This window comes from Cataglyphis hispanica, chromosome 7 (genome assembly GCF_021464435.1).
Source record: "Cataglyphis hispanica isolate Lineage 1 chromosome 7, ULB_Chis1_1.0, whole genome shotgun sequence".
Taxonomy (NCBI): domain Eukaryota; kingdom Metazoa; phylum Arthropoda; class Insecta; order Hymenoptera; family Formicidae; genus Cataglyphis; species Cataglyphis hispanica.
In genome coordinates this window covers 6,045,971-6,067,754 of record NC_065960.1, presented here as the reverse complement: position 1 = coordinate 6,067,754, position 21,784 = coordinate 6,045,971, and the positions used below count along the sequence as shown (strand labels likewise).

Sequence of the window (21,784 nt, the reverse complement as noted above, 5' to 3'; positions counted from 1 at the left end):
TTCTGACTAATATAAAATAAAAGACAAATCTGTCAAAGTATAGAATTTTTTCCGGTTTAAATAAATTGATGATGATCGTCTACAATCATTAATCTAATCGATCGTACGTTTCTTTACAACAAATGCAAAATATTCCAATAAAATTTATCTGTAAAAAAGCAATGCGTATTTCTCTTGTGTCAGGTATGCACAATTCGCGCACTTAATAAGCGGATTTCGATGATGCCAGAAAAGGAGATAAAAATAGGAGAGAGGCAATCATGCTGATATGACGAATGAATAGACTTCACAACAATTCAGTAACGTCATCCTTTATCTTCATTTTGTCAGGCACTGCGTCCATATGCACTTCTGCGCAAATTGCAACCATAATATCGCGAGTAACAACGAGTAAAACATATACATAACATAACATAATTCATCCGCTTCGCCATCACGACTAATCATCATTGAACGCAACGCAATTTCAATTCGCTTGCTTCGTCATCGCGCATTTATAACGATCACAATTACATGATCGTAATTGCATGCCCTAATAATTGTACAATAGTAAGTGATAACAATGAATAGTCATCGACATCGAGACATAACATCGCCATGGCAATGGCCAACGCCAATGTAACAATGAGGGATGACAAAGTATCGTCTCAAAACGGTAACATTAACGACGCGACAATAACGAACAATAACGATAATTTTTATTATTACTATTACTATCGATATCATTAACATTATATTTTTTCGCATCTACCTCTCTCTTGCATTGTCAACAAATAAACTATGAAAATTGATAACACCATCCTCGCTTTATCGCTATCTTTCACACTTTTCCTGTACGCCTGTGTGTAATTACATGTTTTCGCACATATATTTTATATATATTTGCCAAAAAAATCGCAAACAATTATCGAACCGAGAAGAAATCTTAAATACAGGATAAGATGCAAGGTTTCACGATATTGCGTAGCGCAAGATTCTCCATCGTAAAATATTTCCGAAAATATATTCTTCGCACGTTTTCTCCTAGCCTACGTATTGTACTTATTCGCTTATATCTATTGGGTGTATATACCTTATCGTATCACACACGTTATCATAGAGGACTGGGAGAAGTCGAGAGATCTTCGCGGATCTCTTTTCGCGTGTCGAAATGATCTCTCTTCCTGCAAACTCGCTCGGAGGAAAACGTCTTTTCGCATTCCGAGAGTATTGACTTACGCGTCCGTTTTCGAGATACGATATCGGTCGGGATATGCTCTCGCTTGCGAGGGCTCGACATCTGGAGAAGATTTATCTGTGCTTGCGAAGCGTGCGCACAATTTTGCGTCGAGGAGACTGCGCCCGCAGAAAATTCGACGAGAAATACGCGCGTCAACGATAATTCCCGCGATTCCTCCAACGATTCTGTCACGAGTGACAGATCTATGAGAGGCGAATGCACTTTATGAAAAAAAGATTCAAACTTGAAAAGACATTAAAAGTGAAATTGAGTTTAAAGTATAATTTTAAAAATGTAATAATTTTAATAATTTTAATAAAATTAATAATTTTAATAATTTTAGTGATTTTAATAATTTTACTAATTTTAATAATTTTATTAAAATCATGTGATTAAAATTCAAGATCAATATATAAAATTAGTTTTTATTCAGTTCTTTGAAAACGTGATTATTATTTAACACAAACGTATCTTTAAACTGCACACGCGCTGGCGATACGACGGCATTTAAATTCACCGTTCGCGTGACACGCTAATGACATCGTTAACCATCAGCTGTCAACGAGTGAGCAGCGTGTTGGAACAAGCGACAAAGATGCGTGGCAAAAGCGTCAACGACGAGGAAAAGCCGATGGTACCGGCTTACCGAGATACATATAATTCGAATGCGTATTAAAACACGCGACACGCGCGTCTCATTGCGTGCGCGTGCTCGTCCTCGGCCTGATCCGCGCCGATGTTTTATTCACGAGATGGTGAAACTTACGGGGAAACCCACATCCAAACGCGAGCGCCGGAATATAAATACCATCGATAAGATATATTTTCTTCAATTTTCAAATATCAAAATTAAAAAAAAAAAAAACAAACAAACAAAAGATTGATATGTGACGGAAGAGAAATTGACAAATAAAGAGTGTTGGTTAATTCATAAATTTCTTGCGTGACTGAATCGCGAAATTTTGTAAACATCTTTTAAAAAATAGCGCAATTCCGATGTCGCGAGGGGCTTCAATCGGGCGAGAGAAACGCGCGACCGCATATATTTCGCGTTCGCAGAATTTTCAATCTCGTCGTACAGCACGTAACATCGGCAGCAGTGTCTCTTATTTATGGTCGGCACACCTGCCTTGTACTTTCGTCCTCCCATTTTTTTTTTCTCCCATTTTTACTCCCGTTCTCGCGACATTATGCACCCGCATGCAAATGATGCCGATTCGCAAGGACGACTCGCAAGCTTGCGACGTCAGCATCGGTGAACTTTGGATTGTTGTCGCCTTGCGTGAATAGTGTTCAAGACATCGAACTTCCGAATGAGCTTGTAAAAAAAGAACTTGTAAAAACGATCTCGCAATATTTATATTAAATATATACTTCGAAAATTAATCTCGCAAAATCTCTAAAATAATAAAATTTTGCGTAAAATGTGAAAGATGGTATTTCCAAACCCAAGAAACAAATTGAAAATATTAAAACACTAAAATGTGTAATTTAATAATCAGTTTCGATATAAAAAAAAAAAAAAAAAAATTGTAAAAAATTACAGAAATAAAAGAAAATTTCTTGTTGATATGTAACGCGATATTTAAATATCTTTTTTTTTTAAGATTTTTATATTGCAAGAAAATTATTCTTGCAACATCAATATGCGTCAAGGGAATGTTATAGTCGGAAATAAATGTTATAGCTGTGTTCGGATAAATTTCCAATACGTCTTCCGCAACGCGCTATTGCACATCGTCGTGAAATTTTGTTCCGACAGAAATTAGTTTCGTTCTGGGTTTAAAGGTAGGCAGCACTCTCTATAAATGGCGTACCCTCAGGGTATGACCTATTTCGAGGTTCGCTGGCAAACCAGTTATGTCTGCTAATCATTATTGCATACTTAACTTTCGTTATGCATTCACGATGTCAATTGCCCTTGGCGTTTTGAGTCAAAAAAATTTGCAACTTTCGACGTCTATCTCTTCGATATCAATGACGAAACAATGTCAAGTTAATTAAATTTTTACAAAATTATTTGCCATCAATCAATTATCGCACTTAAATATCGGATACTTAAACAAAAAGTAAATTGTGCACACACACACACGTATATCTTTCTAATTTCTAGTTAATCGGAAAAATAAATGAATTTGACCATCCTCATGTTTGCACGAAGCGACGAATATTTCGCACGCGTGAAATTTCGCACCAAATCTCGGACCGAATTCGCGAGCACAGTCACGTCCTCGCCAAAAGTCCTAACAAGCCCCCTTCTTCTTTTAACAGGGACGCGTCCCCGACAAGAAAGTTTTTCGCGAACCACCGGAATCGGTATTTACCTTAGGCGCACACTGTATATTCGGATTATTTATTTTCCCCCCCGGTGGTTACACAGCACCGACAGCGGGGGAGAGAATTAGTGTCCCTCCCTTTCATCTCCCCCCATTATTTTGACCCGAGGCATCCGAGTGCACCGTGTCGTCGAATCGTTACGTATTCCGCATCGCGTGGCTCGTGCACGGAATTACGAGTCGGTGCGATTTCGCGAAAGAACATTCGGCGAACTTTGATAATCACTCGAAGCACGAAATTTCTTTTGCTTGTCGATCTTACACCTAATTTTCAGGCATAAATACAGGGTGTTCCACAGGAACAATGTCTCTCAGCATTTACGGACATATTATTTTTTTGATCAATTTGAAGTCTACTTTTCCTGAACAAAAATCAAGCCATCAATAATTTATTCAATTGTAAATAATGAAAAAGAAAAGGATCCTTGCGTAGAGATTATCTTTTGAAACTGCAAATAAAAACTAGAACTTTATTCTTTATTTAATTTCGTAATGTAAGATATTGAAAAAATATGCGACAAAAGTGGCGTTTGATCAAATTTTCGTTCAGAGAAAAATTGACTGAAAAATTACGAAAGAATTCCTAAATGATAAAGCGTTAAAAATAACCGAGGCGCATAAAATTTCCTAATTAATTTTTGCAGCTTGAAGACGTAAGAGAGAAAGAGAGAAAAAGAATTTTTGTCAAAGGTTCTTTTTAAATATATTTCTTACAAAACCTCTCCTCTCTCTCTCTCTCTCTCTCTCTCTCTCTCTCTCTCTCTCTCTCTCTTTCTCTCTTTCTCATGCGCGCGTACGTTTCATCTTTGATGTTCGCCGAGCTTTTCTCGCAAGCTAAAATTAAACATCGATTAATCAACAAGAGCGTACGTTGGCAACGCTAACATAAAATTACTCGCTACGACGGTCGTTTGTATGTACGCGCGACAACATTGCATTGCGCAATAAATTCATATATCGCGAACGGAATGATTTGTTAATGGACGTATCAGCCTCAGGGCATCGCAGTCTCCGCGAGCAACAATTGCAGTTGTTACCGTTGCTCTTGCAACGTTTTGCTCGTTTGTTCAGTCACGCTTGCGAGAAACGAGAATACCGCGCACGACAACGCGTTTCCGTACCTGCTCTGTAGTTCGTTTACATAGATCTCGTAAGAAAGTATATATACCTGCAGTATGTCCTGACGAAGAAGTGTCCTCGAGATGAGTTACAGATCGTACACTAAAAACTTGCGACCTGCGCGAATATGGGTACCGCATATCGGATACAAAAACATCCTCCTTCTATCGGTACCTTATACATCGACCATATCTTGAAGCCAGAAAAAACTTGTAAGTCGCTTCTCAAAATCATAGGAATAATTTGTACGTGAGCGTCTGTTGTGTTTGTAAATATTATTGCTTTTCTCTTGTTTATTATGTGAGAAGTTTATTCTTTTATCTCTTATCGTTAGAAAGAGACGGAGCGACATTGGTTGTCTCGGTTTCGATGTGCCGAATACATTTTATAAACATGTTATTTACATGTTTCATTTTTATCGAGGAATTGATTTATATGTAAACTAATTCAGAAAAAAATCGAGGAAAGTTATGATATAGTATATCCTCGCGATATGTATATATGTAACAAAATATCTTTTATCTTAAGGGGAAGCTCGATCTTTTATTTATCTTGATTTGAACTCGCACCATTGAAACCATGAGGCGCCGTTTTTCGTTTATCAAAAAATTTCAAACGCTTCTTTTTACGAGCGTTTTTCTAGACTATGAACTACCTAGAATATATTTCTTCACAAAAGAGAATTCTTTATTTATCTAAGAACTAATGATGCGATAAGAACACACTCGAGAGCAGTATGTTGGTCTTCTGCCTGTAGTCCACGTCTGAAACGTCTAACTCTATCACTTGCTATGTAATCGAAGGAGATAAATGAAATAGGAAAAAAACACGTTATCCCTCGTAAGAAAAATGCATCAGCTACATACTGCGTGATTGAGATATCAAATACAATTGATGTTTACAATATCATCATATTATATTAATTACCTCATAATTAAAATCTTTTAAATGTATAAATATATTGTTTATTGATCTTTGTACAGAGTAAAAAAAGAATTAATATTTAGCAAATTTTTTGAAAAATAATTGCTTAAAATAATTGATTAAAATAAGTGGTTAAATGTTTTTTTCCCATTAATCTTTTTAATGAGAAGTAGCCGCTAGCCATCATCGCTTGCAATTTAATCGTGTGTATTTGAATAGGAAGTGATAGTGTTTAGATATTCTGGATCGTTATTATTTCCCTAACACTGCTCGAAGCTATTATAAAGTGTCATATCATTATAAACATTTAATCGGAAAATTACATAGAAAGTACACTCGCAGAAGAAATCAAAAGAACAATCCTAAAGAATATTTTCATAGTCTTTGTTTCTCTTTTGTGTCTTTTTGATAAAAAAAAAAAATGATATTTAATTTCAAAATTATTGGTAAAAAAATTTCATTTTATCGTAAAAATCCAATTAATCGTCAATGCTTGCTGATATTTAATAATATTTCAATTTATGTATTTAAAATAATATCTCTTATCCTTCTCCCGATATTCTGTTTTGCAACGAATATTCAAATTTCTTTTCGCTCTCTCTCTTGAAAAGTAGGTGATACTTTAATTACTGCTCTTGCTATCGAGCGCCAACGATTTATCGACGGTGATTCCCCGGACGAATAATCATCGATCTTGGCTCGAGGCGACGTAGTGATTCGGTGACTCAATGTGGGTTATACCCGGCGAACGCAAGGTAAGCGATGAAATCAAGGACCGTCGAACACAAAAGCCACCATATGCTCGCTGCGAGCGACACACGAGGCAGGCCACGACATGCACGCTGCCGAGAGGCCAATAACTATTAGCAAACTTTATAACGAACTTGAGTATAGTACTCGCTCATCCACTACGAGCCTGCACTCGGGGTATCAGACGCGATATCGCCTCGATATCGACGTCAATGTTGGGCGCCTCTGTCGCGTCTCATAGACAATTAATGGCAGATTGCATGAGCCTTTTCGCGAATAGCCAGTTAAATAGCCGGGTCTTTTACGTGAATGTATGGAGCCTTTTATCTTAACTAAGGCCATCAAATTTTATCAAAAATTATTTTGTTGTACTAGTATTTTGTATTTAATATAATTCTCTGATATTTGTATTCTCCATCATCGTATCTTTGAAAAAAAATATCGATTACGATAAAAATAGTGGCAAGATGATATGATTTTTATAATCACACAGGGAATTTCATAATCCTCGAGAGGTCATAATTTTAAAGATAATCACGAATTTTTACAAAGATTTAGAATTTTTTGCTATGCAGATGACTTTAGAAACTGTTAATCTTTCAAACTTTTACATTGTGTATTTCTAAGATAAGAAATTCCTGATTGTGTGATATAAGAGCTCTAATACTGAAATCGAAGAGTATATTTTCGAAAATATGTTTTTTTCGATTCTTTTCATATAAAGGCACTCGATTCGTATGTAGTATATTATTTTATTTAATAAATTGAAGATTGAGATCGCAATTCTTTTAATACACTGAAATTAATCCGATGCTTCTCTTTCGTCAGTTTAATTTTTTGTTATTGCAATATTTTGTTTTTAATAATATTTTATCCCAATATTCTCTTTTATTTTCAAATCGTTCTTTCAGCACTGACCTGATATTTTGTAATCTTATAAACGTGCGAAAGCAATAAAGTGTCATATCATGCAATCATTTTCACACATTTTATATATTCGCGATTAATACATCTCTTATAGAAGAGATATATCCCGGGCGAAAATCTTTTATTAAAAATATTCCCTCTTCCTCATCTCTCTTGGGGAGATCATCTTTTCTCGGCACATCTCGCAATCTACGAAAATAATTTCTCGATGATTAAGTAATATCATAACAAACTATATATAATTAGCACTTTTGACGTTCTCATTCTTCGTCAAAGATCCTGAAATCGTCGTCCAGCAATATAAAGCGCGTCACTGATGCGCAATGTGTCGATACATATCGTCCTCGATTAACGGTAGCGATTAACGTTTAGGCTCGTCTCAATCGCGACAAAAGCGCGTCCTTCGGATGCACTGACATAACATACAATGCACGTAAGACGTCACGCATTCCATCGGTGTAACGGCCAGCCGTTTGTAGAATCGTGACAACGAGCCCTCCGTTCTTCGCAATTGGAACGACCCTGAACTCCTCCTCCGTCGCCCGGCGATAACGACTTTCACCGCCACTTGGAAAGATCCCGGACAGGAACTTGAAAACGCCCGATCGCCTCTTGAGGTGACTCGTCATCGACCCGAAAAACTTTCATCTGATCCGCGTACTGGATCTCCAAGGACGCGTAACGCGAATTTGACATGTCCTTGTCACGGTAATTTTCTCTACAATCTTCTTGGTGATCTCCCAGGTTGAAAGGGTCATCGCTCATTAATGACATATTAGATAAGAAAGATGTTGCAACAGTAATCGTTGGATATATTCTTGATTTGTAAAAATTATTGGTTAGATAATTGGCAGCACCTATGAAGTCCGATAAATATATCTAATTATGTCTTTTAATTTTCCAGAAGAAGTTCGTCCATATAATTATCTTGATTTATATTCAATTTCGTTTCAAAGAATGTCGATATTTCTTCTTAAAAGATGACTACTGTTTTTCCAGTACAAACATGATCACTTGCTCGATTGTGAAATATTCGAAACAATCTCCTTTAATTTTCTCTATGGCACAAGCATGTGCGTATATCTCTTTATTTCTTTTGCCGATCCTCCGAAAATCTTCTCTCGAGTCGATGACTAGTCTTAGATAAATCCGCATCAGCGCGCGGTTGCTTCAATAAAATCCAATTGATGTCGCGCGAATTTCCTTCCTGTTCTTCCACGATGAAGATATACATTATATACAATGTCGCAGCAACTCTTCATCTCGCGACAGAATAGCGTTCCAATTTTTTCTTTCATTCTCTCTCTCTCTCTCTCTCTCTCTCTCTCTCGCCCTACCTCCTGCCCCCCACCCCTCTCTCTCTCTCTCTCTCTCTCTCTCTCTTTCACTCTCATACAAGCTTAAATCAATGATCTCGGTCAAAAGCCGATAAGGAAATTCGGCGACGGTGGAAATTTCGAGAGTCGACTTCGATCGCGCGCGAAGCTGACGGACGACGGTGGTTTTCGACGCTACGCGACAATGTCCATGTCGGACGAGGAATTCGACGTGGTCACCGCCAGACTGCCGAGGGTGTCCTCGTCGGTTAAACCGTGGTGACAGGCGGCCGCAGGTGGGCTCAACGGTGGCAGATGCGGGGACGACAGCATCGGGTCGCCGCCGTGAACGGGACCGCCAGTATCGTCCTCCATGAGATCCTCGAGCTGCGACATGCTCAGGCTCGCCTCCTCCGTCACCGCCAGATCCGGTATCTACGGCAGAAAAGCATCCGGCATCCTGTAAAACGAGCAGCCGCCCTCGGGCGCAAATTCGTACGTTGGGATAGGATGCAACACGGGAATTCGAGCACAGTAGTGTCCCGATACGAAATCTTCTATAAAGCTAGGAATAGATATGCAGTTTTCAGGGAAAAAAAATGGATATGCTTGTTGATCTTCTGTGAAAAAGTAGAATTGGATGCGCTACGTGAAATCTTTCCTGAAGCAGGAATGGATATAAATACATATTTACATATTTTCGATGTTTGTCCATTCGGTTAATGACGTGCCCTGCGGAAAAGCGTTTTGTTATGTATGGTCGAACATTTATTATTATTTACATTGCACATGCGATTGGATGTACATGCTGAATTTTGTAAAATAATTAGTCGTAAGATTAGAAGCAGAAAAAGAGTAATCTTTGAAAAAATTTGGAAAATAAGATTATTCGAGAAATTAAATCTCGAAATTATCAGGACTTCTTAGTTGAAAGATTGGTCTTTAAAAATATTGTAAAATATACAATGTGTGAAAATAATAAAATCAATTATCAAATACACTATTTATTCAATAGAATAAAAGAAAAGCAATAAAATTAAAAAGTAAAAAAAAATTAATCTCAATTGAAAACGATTCGGAAAATTAAATACTCGATATTATGAGGATTTGAACGCTATCGCCATACACGTATCGACGTAAGCTGATTGAAGCTGTTTCTCTGCCAGATGCAGCTGATAACTTTGTGAAGTCACAGACGGGTTGGCTTACCAGAACCGGAATTAATTTCCAATCGTGTTTCAGACGCAAACGACCGTGGATCCAATTTACTTCGTTCCAATTCGTCGTTATATTAGTCGGTGCGACTAATTCGTCGGATTAGTCGTCGGTTTTCGTCACGAATTTATGCTAGAATTTGTATTCACCGAGTTTTATTCGCGTTACATTACAGACGCGAGTGTGTCTCAAGCGCGTCTTAGATGAAAGGAATTACTTGAAAACCGCGAATATCCTACATAAGGCTTACTGCCTGTAAACATGTATGTGTTCTTCGAGAGAATCTCCATAAATTAGACTCGTCGAAAATTGCTACGGTATAATTTTGCAAGAGAGAAGGAAACTGTAAAATGCGCTTATTATCCTTTTGAAAAATAAAAATCTCGTCGGTTCGCCAGGCAACCATATCTTTTTTTTTCGCGGTCGTACGATTTCATACTTCACGCGGTATTCCGCGAAACGATCGCATGCACTTTTTACATAACCGCGTGCACTCGGACGGCGCGCGCGGAGGGCGTTAAATTTGCATGAAAAAAAAAAATGCCGTGACGCGTGGTTGCGCAACGCCGTGTTTCCGACGTTACAACTCATTCGGCGATTATCCTTTGTCCCGACACGACGCAACGCTGCGTGTGTTCCTCTCGCGAAAATACATCGCCGCGCCGCGCCGCGCCGAGATGCGAGATAAAAGGTATAAGTTTCGCGTGAGGTAGCCTGTACGATAAGAGGCGGACGGGCGATAAGGACTACGCTCGGCAGACGTACGCACAACGACGAGGCGGTAGAGAGGTAAATATTTTGCACGACATTCAGGCGCGTACGGATTTAAGACGTGCAATTACATTTGCAATTATGCAATCTCGGAACGAAGATTGCGCGAGTTAGCGCATTATTTCTTCGAACAATGATTTTCCTCCGTTTTTAATCTTAATTTAATATAATAAATTGAGCTGGTAAAATATAAATGAAATCATAAATACTTAAGCAAACGCGTGTAATGAATCAGATAAATTACATTGTACAGACTGCAAATTAACAAATCTCTATAAACGATGATTTATGAAAATTATATTCCATACATTTTTATAAAAGAGTAAGAAAGAGCATTTTCTGTGATATTCTCTGTCTCTCTCTCTCTCTCTCTCTCTCTTATCCTTTTTTTTCTGAAAATAATTTATCGTTATCTGGGACACACTTGTGACACGAGACCGTTTACGTTTCGCGCAAGGTAAATTGAGGAACGAAATTAACGTTAAGCAAACCGACGGTTAAGCGTCGCAGTAAAATTTCTTGTGCAATATACGCGCGAGACACTTCGCTCGTCTCGGTTTCGAGAATTCGAATCGCGAAGCGGGACATTATCAATGTTTAAATTTCTCTAACCGCGAGGAAGCTGCTTGTCAGACTACTTACGCTCCGGCAAAACTTTATCTCGAACAATAATTCAACTCATCCCTCTCTCGGTACGTCATATCGCGTCTCTTTCGTTATCTCGCGTGTCGCAGCAACTGCGAATGTTTCCGAAAACGCGACGAAACTGAGCGCACGTAAATTAACGTCAATGCATATAACAATCGTGTAGTCATCGTCACGGCCACATACACCGTCACATATGCGACAAACAATGCTCGTCCGAGCTCAGAATATAATAAATTAAATTAGAAGAGATAAAGAAGAAGATAGAAAGATCATAAAGTTTTTTCCTCATAAATCCTATTCGAGATGTTTATTCAATAATTTATAATAAGAATATCTCTTCAATCAATTGCGCTGACGACATTTCGCATAATTTTTGCATACAATATATGCACATCATTCTTAATGTTTCAAATGCATCAAAAATTTTGCAAGTGTGAAGAGAGGACATCAGTTATGTCATTGTCGATGTGACAAGATTAATAAACCAACTTTGTTTCTTTAGCTGATTCCTCGATGTGATTCCTCGACACGATCTCCTCTTAAGAGACCTAGTTCTGTCGTCACAGAGTCACGGTCGTCGAAGCGCATTGTCATTTTATCGACACTTGGAGAGTTTTTAATCACGAAACTACGCGCGTCAAATCTCGTATGTATAACTTTATCTCGCCCATTAAATCAGCGGTAACTTTTGCCGTCATCTTACAGAGATAGCTCCGTCATCGTACGCCTTAAAGAGCAAGGACAACAGTGACAGTTATCTCTCGGAAAGATATTCGCTCTCGGCCGGAATTGCGAAGCGAAATTGTAACGAGGGGCAAAACGAACGAGAGCGATAAGCCGGCAATTAATTATTCGGGGCAATAATCCGCTGCCGATGAAGAATTGTCAGGTGGAAAGTCAACTTGATGCTGGTGCCACGTATCAAGATTAATAATTCGTTTCGAATAATAAAGAAGCGAGAAATAATTCATCCCTTTTTTCAAATGAAAATTATAATATCCATAATGATTATAATAATTATAAAGAGAGAATAGAATAATTAAAATTATTTTAATTATTGTAAAAATCTTTCTTTTCGCGAATTACTAAAATTTTCACAATTATAGTTACAATGATGTGTAAAATTTGCATAATCCCGCGTGGAAGCTGTTCTTTTTATTAAAATTTGTTCGAATATTAAACAAAAATTCCGGAAAATGTTTACAATTCCCATCGTTTTCCCGCAATCACTTCATCATCAGCGATCAAACAAAATATCGAAAAATCATCATCGCGAGTTCGTTCAATCGTCGTGCTCGAGGCGAGACGAAGATTGATGCGTTAATTGTATGTAAATAAGAAAAATATTTCTCTCTCATTATGCAAGACACGGGTCGATCTCGGTTGCGTAATAAAACACCGTTACATCGCTCTACATCGGCGCTGTCAAAAGACGGCTTTATCGCTCTCGTATGCCAGAGTATCGATATACACACATAAACGGGGACATAGGAGACACGTTATGCTCTTTCGCGAACGAATGAACGATGGAGTAAGCAAACAGCTATTTGCCTCCGTTCGTCGGAACAGATGCATGCGTTATGAAACTAGTCTGACGAACGAGCAGGTTTATTCGGATCAAGGATCATGTATCGAATCGTTATATATCAATGCCGCCGATCTTTACTGCCTCGAAAATCGAGCCGCGCGGCTGCTGCATTAAGATTAAATGATTCGTCGTTACGACCCACTCACTAATATTCTTCTCATCGAAATTAACGATGTCATTCGTACATCGTCGCAAATTAAGAATAACAATTTAATTTAATTGTGCAATCAATTATCGCAAATGTTATAAATATTTCATATTGCATATAATATAAAATATATAATACTCTTTTCAAGTGAATAAAAAAATGTTAGTATATATTTTTATTGTTAAAAGAACGGATGTAGACAAGAAAATGAGAATTAAAATCACATGCGCAAATTTATAATTATTATAGGAGTTAGGAATATAGGAATTAGACGTGAAACTCTCTCTGTATGATGGATGATACCACAGATGAAATGACATGCGATGAAATGTCAACAAGTAAGTGAACGTAATGAGATATCGAATCCAATCGGGACAAGACTTTTCGACTTACCTTTCGTTGCTCGAGCTTATTCCTCGGAAAGCTGTTGAGCATGGCAGAGGTGGACGCCCAGGTGAAGTCGGAAACCGGAAGTCCATGCGCTTTTGCTTGCAATTCGAGCTCCTGCACGCGTAGTTGCAGCCGTCGATTCTGGTGTTCGAGTTGCTTGTGCCTGAGCTCGCTCTGCTTCATCCTCGTGAGCTCGTTCTTCAACAACTTTATGTACTCCACTGAGGACTTGAGGATCGTACCCTTGTTCGGCCTGACGTCCCTGACGATCTCGTAATATCTGTAACAGAAATGCGAGAAACCAACAATATTATAGTTATGTTTTACTTTAGCTGTTGTAATAATTGTACAGATTTCAAAGCGTAAACGCCACGTAAAATTTTATATATTATTCAAAATACTTTTGAAAGTGCAACACTCTTTTTTATTTTTTGGCATTTACAGTCTTTTTTATATTAAAAGTCCATCCATCGTCAGCGGTGCCGAGGAGATAACAATGTGATTATATAATTCCTTATCATACGTTGCATAAAGCATAGCAGTTTATAATAAATAATTATGTTTTAAATTTTCCGAATTTTTCCTTAGAAAAAAGAACTACGAAAACAGTGCAGGAAAAGAGGAAATGCCAAAAAAAAGAATATCAAGACGCTCTTCGAAACTTTAGGTACACGATTTCGCCGAGATCGCGTTTGAAACAGCGTGTTTTGCGGGAAATTCCCGAAGTTCCTCATTCGACCATAATACAAGCAATATTACCACCCAATAGCACCACCACCGCCGCCGACGACGACGTTTCAAGGACCACCTCCACCAAGATGGAATTTCACGCGGGAATTCGCGCGTAATATCAGACGAACGGAAGTGGCGATAATTTGACGCAGTCAAGTCCTAAAGAATTTTCATAACACGCGTCGCGTTCGTACTATGCGTTTTTTTTTTCACTAAACTCCGTGTCTTGTTTGCACCTTCTCCGCAGACACTGTGATTTGTCATTAATGCAGAGAATTTTTCGCACGATGACGTTTCCTCGAAAAATTTATGAAGATGCGTAACATAGAAAGGAGAAGCGCGAGATACATTCGCGATGATCCAGCGTGGACAATCTCGCAACGCCAGTGTGAAGAATGTCTGCCAAGCGGCTCGCGAATAAGAATGCAAGAGAAAAAGTCAACATTTCCAGAGAGAAAGCGCAAACTTTTTTCAGAAATACGTGACGACATGCTGGACAGCATCAAGAACGGCTCTCTTTAGTGTATTATATTTTTTTGCTCATTTTACATTCATGTACTTTATCACTATGAGATAAATTATATCTACAAATAAATAAAAGTATATTATATGGTATGCAATATAAATGTAAGTAGCAATTTTCTTCTTAGAAACAATGTCATTGGAAGAATCCGCGTGTTCAAATCAACAACAGCTGATAAGATACAGATATCACAAACTATGTAATTAGCACGATAATATATAAATTAGTATTTGTAATTGAATAATTTGTTTCGAAATAAAATTAGATTGCGATATTTTATATACGAATATTCTTTCGATGTGTCATTAATCATATTTCTCTGACAATGATATTGACAGCTCATTTACTTCATCAATTTTTTTCTCCACACAGGTATTCTATTTCGAAAGATGAGGAACTTTTTAACTCGAGACCGATGTGAAATTTTCCATAACGAACGGCAGAGACGCGCCGTGAGATTCATCCTCGCAATTTAAATATTCTCACGCCGGAACTCGCGAACAACACTCACGGATTTTCGTCGTTATTCACGCCTTTTTTCCTCGCGCGTCGCGCCGCCGTCGCGGCCGTTGATTTACGACAGAATCGTTCCGTCGATTTATCGTCCGCAAAATCGCAAGCTGCTACGTCCACGAGAAGGAGCGATGGCGAATGGAAAGCTTATTATGAGATGGCATTCGTCATGCCCGGGCGACATATCCATCCCTCCGTGAACTCCTCCGCGAATGGTCTGCCGTGAAAACATAATCCTCCGTCTTATCCCGCAGGAATACTTAAAGGATCGAACGCGCGTCATGCAGCTGTCGCATTTTTATATTGAAATTTTTATTAATCTACAAAATTATGCAATTCAAAAACAGAGAGAAATAATAAATTACAAAGCGATTTAAACACAATTAATAATTATCTATTAATTTACGTTTCTCGCAACAAACTAGTTTCGCGTTCTTGTAATGGCGCTTCTCGCGAAGCGGCTAATAATTTACATTGCCTCAGCAAAACTGTAATTAAATTCACGCGCGATCACGGATGACGGGCGCGCCGTTGCATGATTCGCGAGATTTTGCTCCCGCAAACTCGGAAGCCAAACAACCGCCGAAACATCGCATAAAGCATCACTTTTCCACACGATAGAGAGAGAGAGAGAGAGAGAGAGAGAGAAAGAGGCGCGTCATGTTCCCACAGCAACAACTTTGCGATGAGCGAATTTGCGGCTATGCGGGTTCGCGTATATACTTCAAACTCGCTATCTGCGTTTCCGCAAACGATGCCTACCGCATCAAATTCTGCATTTTATTATTTCTTCCTACGTAAAAGAGAAAGTGCACGTTTTTTTCGTCGTTGCCGAATTGTTTAATACGGAGTTTGAAGATTCGAAAAGATTTTTCAAGTTTATTTTCTCGAGTTAATATTCCGATCATATTCAGCAAAATAAAAAGAAAAAAGCGTGACTTCGCCAACTTTTGCTGCCGAATATAATCGGATAAATAAATAAATAAATAAATAACAAAAATAAATAAAAGATCGTTTGTACAATTACGATTTTTTTTATTTTCGAATTTGGCATAATTTAATTTTTATTTCATGTGAATGCAATGTCTTTACTTTAAGCAAATATTTAATTAAATGCGCATTGAAAGTGCAGACTTTAGCTATTTATTCAAAATAAATGGCTAAAGAATCATTCACCATGAAAACTGACACACAGAGATCCAATTAACATTTCAGTATAATTAACAAGAGCACGCGTTGGGAATTATTGAACATTCCGCGCTTCGACGGAGGCGCGTGTCATGATGCATTTCAGGCCTCGTGCGCGGTTTTCGTACCTGTACACGCGTCGGGAACAAGTTTGTACGGCAAATAATAAACAGACGTGCATCGACGAGTTTCTCCCTCGTTAATGAGCAACGAACGTAAGGAGAACGTAGATGAAGAGAGATTCGGGGTGTTTCGCAAGGAAACGAGGACGATTCGCCGAAACTCGAGCGGAATAAATGAGGACAGCCGAACGAAAACGGTGGAAGGTACGGGGAGAAATCTGTGTCGTGTTTGCCGGTGTCTTTAGAATCCGGACTGTACTTCGTTATCATCGGCGCGCTATCGCGCCGAGTTTACTCGTGTCCCCCCTTGATATCCTTCTCGACCAAAGCCGAAACTAAAACCGTGAAGGAGAAAGAAGATGTTCCTAGAATAAGCTGAGACGCCCACAAGAGCTCCTAATGCGAAGCATTCCCTTATCGGATACGATCGCGATTAGCCGATTTTTATTAGCCGCGATTTCGACAAAATTAAAAGTTTTTGCAAAAAATACACCTGCTTCTCTTATGTATAAATAAATATATATATATATATATGTATAGTGTATAATATAAAAAATTTAATATATAACAAAATTTAATAAATTATTAATTTATTATACAAGAAGAAGAGAAAGAAAGAAGAAAAAAATTAAAATTTGGTTTTATAATATTTTGTATCAATTAAAATTGATAAAATTTAATAATTAATTTTAATCAGATAGATCTGTTACATTATGTGTGTGTGTTATAATTTTAAAAATCTTTAAAATATTTATTTGTATTATCTATATTCGAGTTAAACATATTTATTTAAAATTATGCCTGATTCATATCAAATTACCTCTGACGAGTGAAGCAAATCCGCCTCCATAAAGAAAGTTGTGCAATATGAAGCCAATGCGGTTGACAATTCTGTTCTTTTATCACACACGATATAGAGCGCGAGCGCAAAGCGTTATCGCGCATTTGCGATGGTTGTATTATGTACACGATTGTAATGAGCGTCATTAGATAAAAAGAGGCGCGTGAATCGAGGACATACATAAATACTAATGCACAGACGCGTAGACAATGCATGGACCAATAGGTCGGAAAATCGATCGAGAAATTAAAAATGTACGTTAAATGCAATTCCAGAGAAACATTGAAGTGAGTATAAATTATGACTGACATGATTAAGGTAAAGCCGCATTAATTCAACTTTCATCTTGTCAGCTTCAAATATCGGAGAGAAAGGAGAGAGAAATTCGAGACGTGAAACACATTAATCCCAGGCATGTTCTCGTTATCGCGTCTATCGGTGACGTGTCGAAAAATATGACGGGAATATGACGGCAGATAAAGAATGCACGCTCGTCCGCACGCTTCTTCTTCATCGAACGCAGATAACATAAATTACGATGCCGTAAATCAATAATTATAAACGGTAAACGTTATGCCCGCTTTGCGACATATCGCTTGCACCAAGACTTGAGCGATATTAAAAATTGATAACGCAACAAAAAAGTGTATCAAGAATGATTTCAAGCTAAATGATTTTCTCTCGATAAAAGTCAGTTTCATCGATGCTCTATCGTTTGTTTTCTTCTAAATCTCAGCAGTAAAATTAAAAATATAAAAAAAAACTAGGATATAATTAATTATTCTCTAAAGCAACAAGCACATAATTTGAGTTACAAGTTTTCCACGATTAAGATTGTTTTCTTTTTTTATATGTTGAATGTTATTTTTTATTTGTTGAAAAATCAAGATGAATTTATTATATTCGCCACAAAATAGGAGTTCTTATCACCAACGAAGCTGGTTGCTACTCGCGACCCTAATTCGTTTGGGTTTTTCCGTGGTCTTTCGAGGATCGTTATTCAAAGAAACGCGCATGAGAAAAGAGGACGTCGAACACGAAAGAGGGAGTTTTTAAGTTCGCCGGATGTTGACATAGATAAATGGGTCGATCCTCGGACTGATAAATGACGGACTATTCTATGCAAAGGATCGTTCATTAGTACATCGTATGTCGAAGAAGTTTCGGTGTCGAAGATTTGTGTCAGGGATCACGTCCGAAACAGGTCAGACGCGAAGCGCACGTCATCGAGATTTCCAGAAAAAAAAAATGACAAAGAAAATAGACGTCTCGTTTCTCCTTAACAGGTTATATATAATTGATAACTATTCACTTGAAATAATTTTGCATTATGTGTGTGATTTTCCTGCTTGAGACTTATTTAATTTAGTGTCGATAAAATAAAAATTTACAACCCCAATTTTTCCAAAGATTACCAATCATAAATTTACTTTAGAATAATTTCAGTTATATAAACTATACTTATCGATTGTATTGTATACGATTATAATTGATATCATAATTTAAACTAATTAAAAATAAAATAAAAAAAAATAAAGTGTGTTACTAACAATAAGTTAGCAGACTGAAATTTTTACAGCTGTATAAATGGATCTAAACATAAACGTCGAGCAATATAGATATTTTTACCTTTTTACGAGTTGCTAGTTGGGTATAACGGTGAATAATTAAGCACATTGTATAATCATATAATGAGTCTTATCTTTTATCGCCACACTATTCCAATATAAAAAAAAATTAAAATATTCCAGTTACGTAATATATTACTAAACGTTAAAATAATATATTTAAATTCTGATTTATCTCCTACGATATCAAAATAGATAACATAGTTTAAAGTACAACAATGCTTTGAAATAGAATCATTTTATAATTGAAGTAATTTTTAACATTTTTGTATCTAAAGGACTTTTTAAAATTATTTCCTAAATTTAAATATTAAAATATGAAAAAAAATTTCTAGAAGTACAAAAAAAATTAAAGGTGTGTCAGAAAAATTAATTTTATAAATTAGCTTATTTAGAACATGAGAGAATATACGAGCACGATAAAAAGTATGATAAGATTACGATGATGAAAGGTACGATAAGTGTAAGCAAACTCGCCTCTTTTCCAATCTCTTCCTCCCCGTATTTCCGATTCGTGGTGTTATTTTTCCTTCGCATTTCACCTTCATTCAGCGGGTCGAAGGAAGTGTTGCGCTTTGACGGAGCAGGAAAGACGGGAAACAAAGCTGAGATAGAGGAAGGAAGAGCGAGCGGTCGTGAAGAGCCGGCAGAAGGAAAGCAGGGGGAAGGAGAGAGCGGGAAGGGGCGAAGAATGGACTTCCGGTCCAGATGAGATGAAAGCCTCGTCTCGAGCACCTGACCTGGACTAACTCGTCGTAAAGGGTCACGAACAGGAAATAATGGTCTATGGGGAATGTGCAAAGAGTAAGGTAGAGAATAAGAGAACTGCGAGGAGAAGGATGGGCGATAAGAGGAAGGGAGGAGGGAGGACGAACGTGCGACAAGGAGGAAGCGGTGGAGAGAGAAGAAACGGAAGAAAAGAAATTCGTACTCACGGGTCATTGGTCTTGGGCAGGAGGGTGCCGAGCTCCTTGATCCTGTCGTTGATGTTGAAGCGCCGCCGTCGCTCGACTGAAAACGGAAATTGTGCACATCAATCATGGCTCGCTCGCGACAGATGCGATAGATAGATCGCGCCGTTTGTTAATTCGCCCGCTAATCGCGAATCGACCGAATCGACGCGCGAAAACGATTCGTCCTCCAATGTTTTTCTTTTTTTTTTTTAGTGTCTCCAGACACTTGTCTGTCTCGGCTTTAAAAATAGCTTTCGTCCTTCTTATAGTTATCAAAAAACTAACTCTTATATGATTACTTAAAAAAATAGAAATAGATTTCAAAAATTTCCATCAGATTTAAATTAAAAATGTTAATAAAAAATCGACAGTTTTTATGGTTAAAAATCAGAGTCATGTGTACATACTTTTTTGTAATATTGCTATAAAATTATTTCCAATAGATATGTCAAATATATTTGGGGATCTCGTCGCGTAATCTCCCCGCGGAAATATAAATGGATCTTCTTGTATTATCTTTGGAGTAATAAAATTTTTTATATGATATGATCAATATTTCTTCTCTTTTTTGATTATATTTCTGGGAAAAAAAAGGGCAATATATATATATATATATATATATATATATATATATATATATATTTATCTATATTTCCTTAGACGCTCAATCGTCTACATTCAGCTATGCTCGCGAGCTATTATTTTTCTTGAGGTTACAACCTTCACTTGACGCGATCGGGGGCAAACGTGATATCCCTCGATCGCTCGATCCTAATAAACTATATCGACGTCGTCTTGAACGCGCGCGCGCAAATTGTGAAGGGTCGAATCGTCTCCCGTATCGTCGTCTAGTATCGAAGTTATTGGGCAGGAAAGCATATCGCGCTTTCCGGAGGATATAGCGTATCTCCCCTGCGGAAAAGACTGCGAACCAAATCACCCTATCGTTGGCACATGACCCCCGCACCCAATCGATTATTCCGGCCAGGTATCTCTTTAACGAAGAGGTCAAGCTTCATTCCCTATCATTCGCGCGCGTCTCCGATATCGCGATCGCGTCGATGATAACAACTGTCGGAAAAATAAATTCGTCGAAATGCGTGTTCCGGAAACAGCGCTGCATTACTCGTTACCATAAATAATGAAAGCGGAATATTGTGTCGACATTCATCGATGAAGCAAGTGATTAATTCTCTTCTACTCTTTTAATCTCTTTTCAAATATGTCGATAACATCGGCTCTTTATCACCATTAATCGCGATTTTTTTAGACGCGATAAGAATGGCAAACCGAATGCAGAAGTTAATGGCAGAAGATACGGACGAGATATTTTGTTTTTAATAAATCATGAAACTTGATCAAATAAATCAACTTCTTGTTTGTTAACAATACATGGTAAATAAACAAAGAATTTAATTCCCCGAAAAAAGTATAGACTTAATATAATTTATCTTTTTCATTTCATTAACCAGAATAAAATATTCTTTGAAAATAATAACCAAAAAAAATGAGATAACGTAATAGAAAATTATATTTAAAAATCTGAGATTATCGAAACCAAATCTCGATTTTTAAAAGAAAAGAGACGAAGAAGAGACTACATTAAAAGACTTTTCTACAAAATAAAATTTTCAAGATGCGAAAGAATACTCTGATTTCATAGAAATCAAATGTAGTCGAAAAGGGAAAATCGACTCCAAATAAGATCTACGTCACTTTTGAAAAACTTCAAAGTACATCACAGGTCTACGTCATGCCAAACAAAATTCTGAGAATTGCTGATTCATATTGTAGGGACAAATATTTGTAAACAGCGCGATAGAACGGCTATATAAAGGTTATAAAAGATGAGATACGATCGAGGGGATGTCGCACGCGCGAGGAGACGAAGGAGCAGCCTTGAAAACTTTGAGGAAACTGTAACTTCCTCTCT

The 21,784-nt window shown here is 37.5% G+C and overlaps 1 protein-coding gene and 1 long non-coding RNA gene across 3 annotated transcripts in view; one reads left to right on the top strand and one right to left on the bottom strand.

Annotated features, from left to right (window-relative positions):
* Positions 1–295: 295 nt before the first annotated feature.
* The window catches only part of LOC126850816 (microphthalmia-associated transcription factor), a 67,614-nt gene continuing 46,125 nt past the window's right edge, over positions 296–21,784 (bottom strand). For both annotated transcript variants that reach the window (XM_050594173.1, XM_050594172.1), the window contains exons 5-7: positions 19,834–19,909; positions 13,355–13,631; positions 296–9,026 (exon numbers count right to left, since the gene is read on the bottom strand). In XM_050594173.1, coding sequence (XP_050450130.1) covers positions 8,787–9,026; positions 13,355–13,631; positions 19,834–19,909 — 593 coding nt within the window. In that variant the 3' untranslated portion in view covers positions 296–8,786. The remainder of the gene's footprint in view (positions 9,027–13,354; positions 13,632–19,833; positions 19,910–21,784) is intronic.
* LOC126850868 (uncharacterized) lies at positions 10,405–12,511 on the top strand. The gene is made up of 3 exons (XR_007687603.1): positions 10,405–10,595; positions 11,728–11,871; positions 11,931–12,511. It is a non-coding gene; the product is annotated as an uncharacterized LOC126850868 (long non-coding RNA).